Genomic DNA, 7705 nt, shown 5'->3' with positions numbered 1-7705 from the left:
CGGGGGGGGGGGGCAGCCTGGGAGTGAGTACCCACTGAGGGTCTCTCTTGGCCAGGCTCAGCAGGGGTGTGGAGTGCAGAGGCTATGGGCTAAACACTTGCCACAGAGGCCCCACCTATCTTCCCCACTTCTTTCCAGGTGAGCAGTGCTTGCCCCAGGTGACTACACCTGCAGTCAGAACCCACCTCCTACTACAGCAGAGACACTGAGGCCCAGAGAGGGACTGTATGCTCACAGGACACACAGCCTGCCAGACCCCCATGTCCAGCCAGAGCCTCTGGTCAGCTCAGCCTGGAGCGGCCATAAGAGGCAGGCCTTCCTGTAGGCTGTTCCCACAGCTGCTGCTCACAGTGGGGGCTATAGGCACCTCCTCCTGCCCCCCTTAACCCCAGCAACATTGCACAACCAGTAACAAAAGTGCATTCCTGGGCCCAGGCCATCCCGCCCACAGGCTGTAGTCCTGAAACCCAGAAGCCAGAACAGCAGGGACAGTGGAGACAGTGGGAGTCAGGGATATTCCCTCTCCTCTCCCTGGCCATCCCAATTAGGCAGAGGCCAGGGTGTAAGCACCACCAGAGCAAAGGCCCAGGGAAAGGAATGCGTATCATGCTGGGAACAGCCAGAGGCGCCCTGGGGAGGCCCCGCTGGGAAGGGCCTGAGTGTCCTTATCCAGGAGGTGATGGGGGAGGGGACAGTTGGAAGAAAAGAGAGAATTCAAGTACCAGCCCCTGAGGTAGCCTTGGACTAAGCCCCATAGGGCCAGGGACACTGAGGTACACCTGTCAGCATGTTGGGGCCAGGGAGCCTCATGGCCAGCCCCCACTTCCCTCAGTGCTGTGCGACTCAGAGGAAGGCCCTCCCTTCTGGCCTCAGTCTTCTCCCCTGTAAATGGGGCCATGACCTTTTCTCTCAAGCTAAATTTAGGATTGAGTAGTGACTTGCACTCACCCCTGTCATCTCACCCAGTCATCTCACCCCTGGGGAACTCCAGAGACAAAGCCCTCCTGGGGTGTACTCTGCAGGCTCAAAACCCATTTCCTTGTGGGCACTTTGGAAGCACCAAATTTTCCATCCCAGGTGTTACAACTGTGTGGAGAACAGGTAAGCGGACCCTGAAGGAGGGCCTGAGGGACGGGCCCCTTGGCAAAGGGCGCTGTAACCAACAATTCCCTTCCAGATGCCTCCCCTTCCTGGGGCCACATTCCCATCTGGTCCAAGTCACTGCGATCTGCTGTTCCTGAGAATCGGGCCTCCCTCTGGAGCTGATCACAAGCTGGGTTTCTTTCACTCAGAGTTTGTGCTTGGAAAGCCCCCCCCAGGGTCTGACTGAGATGTTTTGTTCCAGCCTCTTGCCCAACTCCCACTCCTCAGACCTCAGCTTCACCTCTGTTTGTCCTCAGCAGGGCGAGCCGGGACACCCGCGGGTCTGAGGAGGAGACACCCGAGTTCCTGGCATCTGCCCGCTACCGTCTGTCCAAGTAAAGGTCAGTGCCCTGGTGCCCCCTGGTGGCAGGTACTAGGTAGTGTCGCTGCCCTACTCCAAGAAGGGAGGACCCGGAGTCCTATCCAGGAGCTCTGGGAGAGGAGGAGCAAGTGCTTAGCACTGGCCTGCCCCTGTCCCTCGCCACCAGCCCCCAGGCTCTCGCCCTACTGAAAAATGCTGAGGGAGCTCCAGTGTGAAGACCTCAGAACCCCCCACACCATTGCTGCCAGCCCGATGTCTCCAATTCACACACAGGACACCGAGGCCCAGAGAGTGGGAGCCAGGCCAGGAGGCTGCCCAGAGCCTGGCACGGCAACCCCAATTTATTGTGCTGCTCTGCCACTCATAGGGGAAGCATGTCCCCCAAAGCTCCTCCCACCCCCAGCATCTTGTCTCTGGGTCTCTGGTCTTGAGAACTCAGTAGCCAGCAGGCTCCCCGCCTTTCCTGGAGTCCGAGGCAGCTGCCCAGCCACCAGCTGTGCGGACAATGGCCTGCACCACAGCGATGAAAGTGGAGGTGACCTGGGTTTCATGATGACGGGTCTTCAGGGCTGCAGTCACCACCTGGGGGTAAGAAGGGAAGGGGAGGCTTCAGCACAGCCCCAGACACCACCATCCAAGCCAGGCCTCACAGCCAGATGAGGTCATTTCTAGCCAAGTGATTAGGAAGAGCAGGCTTGGAGCAGGTGGCTTGGCTCTCAGGGCACCAGGGCTCCAGATGGCCCACCTGGCAGACATTTCCCAGGCAGAGGACACCAACCATTTTTCACCTTGTGAGGGCTCAGAAAACCCAGCCTCCAGTCCCATACTGTGGCTCAGTCTCCCCAACCCCAAGCCCACCTGGTCAATATTCTTCTCCAGCGTTGTGGTGTTGGGCAGAAGCTGGTTATGCAGCCGGGGCTCCTCCACTGCTCGCTTTACCTCGTAGCCAAACCACAGGTTGTGGATGATGGCCTAAGGGTGGAGGATGGGGCATGGTCAGTATGACTGGGAAAAGAGCAGCTAGAAGCAGGTAGGGCAGGAGTGGCTCGTACCAGTGCAGTAGCTGTGGTGATGTGCGTGCCCCCAGAGGCTCCCACCACCATGCGGACCTGGCCGTCTGGGCCCACCACGATTGTCGGACACATGGATGAGAGTGGCTGCTTCCCTGCGGCCGACAGGACAGAGCAGAGATGTTGGTCAGTCACCTGTGCAGGGCAGCAGCCCCCTCCCCACCCAAATCCCTCACCCCCGGACCCTCACACCACACCTGGCTTGATGAAATTGGCAGGCGAGGGGGGTACCCCAAACTGATTGGTGATGTTGGGAGAACTGAAGTCGTCCATCTCATCGTTGAACAGGATCCCGCTGACTGGGGAACGGACCTTGGAGCCAAAGCTGCAGCCCGGCCAGGTCAGATGGCTGCGCCCGACTGGCCCTGCCCTGCCTGGTCCCTACCCACCCACCGAAGTTCAAACACACTCCCCGGAAGGCCCTGGGCAAGCTACCAAGGTGGGGCCTTGGTTTCCCACCATGAAAGGAGGTGATGGAGCTGCCTTACAGGACATGCGGGCAGCCGCTGGCCCACCCGTCCCTGCCCTGTCCCACCCAGGCAGCAGGCAGCCCCTACTAGAGGTTGATGGTGCTGGTGGCAGACACGGCACTGCCATCCTCTGCGACGACAGACAGGTGAGCAGTGCCTCCGTCATCGGGCGTGTAGAACTCAGGCTCATAGTAGGAGGTTGGGTGAGTGGTGTCGTCGGAGATCCGGGCTCGGAGCTGGGCAGCGAAGAACTCGGAGGTCATGTTGCGGACCACCTGCCGAGACCCCAGAGCTGGCCTGAGGAGGTGGGGAGGGAGGGGGGACGGGGGCACAGGGTTGTGCAAGCAGGTCTCAGGCAGCCCCTGACCATGGCTCTGACCACAACCCTCCTGCACCCGAAACCTGTGACTCCCCAGGACCCCGGGGCAGCCCCAGCACCTCACAGGGTCAGTCTGACCCCCTCTTCAGCCCATCTAGATTGCCTTCCAGCAACTCTGTATATCTGCCTGTCTGTCTCTCAAGCCTCCAGACTCTTGACGCATTTAATCATTCATTCATTCATACGCATATTCATGGAGCTTCTATTGCACACCTGGTACTGGGGAATCAACAGGGACTAGCCATGTAGGTTCCTGCCCTTGTGGCAGGAAAAACAAATGCGGGCAGGGAAAGTGCTGAAACCACAAGCCAGATAAGGGGGACTGAGAGGGATGGGCTGTGGAGAGGGTGGTCAGGGAGGGCCTCTCGGAGGAGGTGACTGACATCTGAAAACAGCCCAGAATGAGGCTTCAGTGGTCAATGCAAAGACCCCAAGGTGGCAGCACAGTCCTGTGAATGACTGGCAGAGAATGCGTGGGGTGAAGGAGAGGACAGGTTGAAAATGCATGCTGGGGGCCATTGTGGAGGACCTTGAAGGGCTTGTAAGGACTTTGGCTTTTGCTTGTTGCCACAAAGGCTTAGGGCAGAGAAGTAAGCACCCTGGAGATGGTTTTCACAGGGTCCCTCTGGTGACTGTGAGGACAAGGATGGAGCCCAACTGGGAGGCTGTGGACAGAGGACCGGGTGAGAAATGATGGCTGCCCCAGGCAGGAGGAAAAGAAGAATTGAGGATGGCCCAAGTCTTCAGCCCAGAGTGGCTGTTGATAGGGGGAAGGTAAACACTGCAGAAGGGGCAGGTTTGGGGACTGTCAGAAGCCCAATTTTGGACGTGTGTCCATTGGACTCAGAAGAGCATGTCTTGGTGCATGGACCTATGAGCACGGCTCTCCGCATGTAGAATTCATTAGCAAGGTTAAGTTGGAAGATAAACTCAGTGATATCTGAAAGCCAGAAGCATGGCCAGAGTTCCCAAGGTGGCACAAAGGCAGAAGGTAAGAAGCCGGCAAAGAAGGGCCCCAGGAGACTGGCCAGAGGAAATGCCTCCAGAGGGTTTAGCAGCACCCCTGGACTAACTGAAAACCCAGGGAGAGACATTCCACTTGAATCTGCCCCTGAGGAAGCAGAAAGACAAATCCAGGACATGGGACATTTTCCAAGGCAACTGCCCTGGGCCCTTAGCAAAATAGCCAAGGGGGTCTATGGTAGGTTAGGAGACAGGAATTAGCATGGCTGAACCACAAGGGGTGACTCCACAGATCCTGGACCTAAAATATACTGGGCCCCTCAGGGAAATTCTGACATGGCTGTCTAATAGGTCATGTTGCCCCAGCATCCAGCTGTGGTGTGCCAAAGTCCTTGCTCTTAGAAAACACACTCTGAAGTGTGACATCAGCTACCTACTATCCAGTCACTCAGGAGAAACATAGATATAGGTAGAGGTGGTGGAGATGGAATTAGGAAATGAAGCAGAAATGTCCACACTGGGGATTCCAGTGAAAGAGAACAGGGTTTTGGGGGGTTTTGTTACTTTTTATTTTTTTTAAGCAATATGGTCTCACTCTGTCATCCAGGCTGGAGTGCAGTGGCATGATCATGGTTCATCACAGCCTTGAGTTCCTGGGCTCAGGCGATCCTCCTGTCTCAACCTCCCCAGTAGCTGGGACTATAGGCATGTGCTACCACACCCGGATAATTTTTATTTTTTGTAGAGACAGGGTCTCAATGTGTTACCCAGGCTGGTCTCGAATTTCTGGCCTCAAAGAATCCTCCCACTTCAGCTTCCCAAAGCACTGGGATTTGACGTTTTTCTTTTCTTTTCTTTTTTTCTTTTCTTTTGTAAAGACAAGATATTGCTATGTTGCCTAGGAGATATTTTGATTTTTTAATATTTTTGTAGGTATGAACATCTTCAAAATGAAAAGTTGAAGGAAGAAGGAGAATGTGGTGAGTTTTATGAGATGCTGTTGAGTGGGGCTTGAGGGAGAAACTGAGGAGTCTGGATGCCAGGATCTGGTGGTATGAGGGTAGAGAGGGAAGTGAGGACAGCCTGAAGGAGAGAGGAGGAAGTCTGGTCATGTTTGCCCTAAAGGAACACAGGACAGAAGCGGGCAGCAGCTGGAAGGTTCTGGAGCAAAAACAGCCACCTCTTTTATGGGAATGATTCATTATAAAAGGGAAAATGGTCCAAGGCAGAGACGAGTGTTGTAGGAATGGCACCCTGAGCCAGCAAATGGATGGAAGGGCCAGCCTTAGCCAAGAGAGAGGGCAGAGAGGGCACCATGGGTGACTCTGTCCCCTCCAAGAGACAAGACACCAGGTCACTAGCTGCAGAGTGCTCCTCGCAAAAAGAGAAGACACCTGCTAGACATCTGAGGTCCCTCCTGGGAGGTCATAGGTCAGCATGAGGGGTCTGCATCTCCACCCCAGAGCACTGAGAATTCGAGTAGGTAAGAAGGGGTATAAAAGACCCTCTGTGGGAAGAGACATGACGGGAGTCCCAGCAGAGGTCCAGCGTGGAACTGGGGCCCTGGTGAGTGAGCGAGCCAGGCAGCACAGGGCTGAGGATGGCAGCTGGGAAGCACTAGGTCCTTGGAGTGACCGGGAAGCAAGATATCAAGGCCTGGGTCCTCTCCCTCTCAGCCATCCTTCTCATCATCCCTGAGGGATGCAACACCCCCATGTATTCCTCATCTCAGTATTGACCAGAACACTCCAGAATCTTCAGATCCAAGGGCACAGCATATGCCAAGGCCCTGAAGTAGAAGTGTGACCAGAATGAGGGGGGCGCTAATTACCCGTTGCCAGGGCTCAGGGTCACTGGCACATCCCAACACACAGTCAAAGTTTGTATAAGGAATGGTCTCATAAAGCATACATGCCTCTCCACCAGGACTTGTCCCCATGGTAGGCCAGCCCCTGCCCCTACCTTAGTCATATCCTCAAACTTGGGGTCCCCAAGCAGGGTCCTCTTGGCATAGGCAAACCGGAAGGCCTCCACGATGCGGTGGTATGTCAGGCCTTTCTGCTCAGGGATCTCCACGCTCGCCCGGGAGAAGTTGTATCCTGGTTAGACAGAGCCAGGTATGCGTGGGCAGGTCCCAGGGGCTCAGAGGGACTCGGAGGGTAGACATCTCCATGAGCCGCCCTGCTGTCCCCAAGAAGGGGAACATTAAATAAAAGACTGTAGCAAGGACGAAATATGGATAGGGCTCCCAGGCCTGGACCTCACCCATCAGCCAGAAGACCACACAGTCTAGGAAGTCACAGATGGTCACTCCAATGACCAGGATGCCTCTGGACCAGGCCCCTGGCCCTGACTTCCTGCACCCCTCTCCCTCCTGACTCCTCCTCTTCCAGCCCTGAGCATTGTCGCATAGCCTCCTGCGGGCCACAGCCAGCCAGGAGCCAGGCACACCCGGGAGTTCAGTGATGGAGAGACACAGGGCAGGGGCCCAGGGCGGGCAAGATGCAGCAGGGGTGGAGCATGGGGAGGGAGCTGCGGCATCACGGCCCCTCGGCAGGGACTCACCTTTGAGGATGTTGAGGATGAGAGCCAGCACAGGCCCACTGAGTGGCGCGCTGGGCATGTAGAGGACCATGTCCCCCAGGCTGATGTTCAGTGGATGCTCGATCAGCTCAGCATGGTAGTTGTTCAAGTCCTCAACTGTCACAATGCCCCCTGCGATGAGATAGCAGCAAGGGTGTACGTGAAGATGGAGCTGCACCAGCCAGAGGAAGATGGCCTTACACCGGGGGGAAAGGGAAGGGCATGGGAGGTGGGTTCGTGCTGGTCAGGGAGGGACCCATGCCAGAGGAGGGGTGGGCTCACTCACACCGGCACAGATGGGCTCACACCAGTGGCAGGGCAGGGCTGCACCATGATGGTGGGAACCAGCCTGCACCATAAGGGGAGGACAGAGTGCATGATGGGGGTGGGCAGGGCTGCACCATCAGAGGGGGCCACAGAGCCTTCAAGTTGGGAATCCTGCCACCTTTGAGGGCCCCAGGCCCCTCTACCTCCCTCCTTAGCCCCTCTGTCCTTCCTGAGAGTGCCCATCACCCCACAGCCAGACCCACAACCACTGCCCTCCACCTGCTTGGTTCACTGGCTTCCTGCTCTGCCTTCTCGCCTCTGTGGCCAGAGGTCTTTTTATTATAGCTTTTTTTTTTAAGACGGGGTCTCATTCTGTCATCTAGGCTGGAATGCAGTGTTACAACCATAACTCACTGTAACCCTAAACTCCTGGGCTCAAGCGATCTTCCCACCTCAGCCTCCTGAGTAGCTGGTACTACAGGCATTTGCCACCATGCCCCGCTAATTT

At 56.5% G+C, this 7705-nt stretch overlaps 1 protein-coding gene across 3 annotated transcripts in view; it reads right to left on the bottom strand.

Moving 5' to 3' along the window:
- Positions 1-1764: 1764 nt before the first annotated feature.
- The window catches only part of GGT1 (gamma-glutamyltransferase 1), a 12863-nt gene continuing 6922 nt past the window's right edge, over positions 1765-7705 (bottom strand). For 2 of the 3 annotated variants that reach the window (XM_008069103.1, XM_021718085.1), the window contains 7 exons: positions 6913-7062; positions 6310-6446; positions 3093-3280; positions 2733-2860; positions 2518-2630; positions 2324-2437; positions 1765-2047 (listed from right to left, as the gene is read on the bottom strand). In XM_008069103.1, coding sequence (XP_008067294.1) covers positions 1901-2047; positions 2324-2437; positions 2518-2630; positions 2733-2860; positions 3093-3280; positions 6310-6446; positions 6913-7062 — 977 coding nt within the window. In that variant the 3' untranslated portion in view covers positions 1765-1900. Of the gene's footprint in view, positions 2048-2323; positions 2438-2517; positions 2631-2732; positions 2861-3092; positions 3303-6309; positions 6447-6912; positions 7063-7705 lie in introns of all 3 variants that reach the window. The other variant, XM_021718086.1, reaches the window with a different exon arrangement.

Source organism: Carlito syrichta, unplaced genomic scaffold (assembly GCF_000164805.1).
Source record: "Carlito syrichta isolate Samal-C Ts95f unplaced genomic scaffold, Tarsius_syrichta-2.0.1 Scaffold311810, whole genome shotgun sequence".
NCBI classification, from domain to species: domain Eukaryota; kingdom Metazoa; phylum Chordata; class Mammalia; order Primates; family Tarsiidae; genus Carlito; species Carlito syrichta.
The sequence above is the reverse complement of the archived record's forward strand: the minus strand, read 5'-3'. Positions and strand labels throughout refer to the sequence as shown.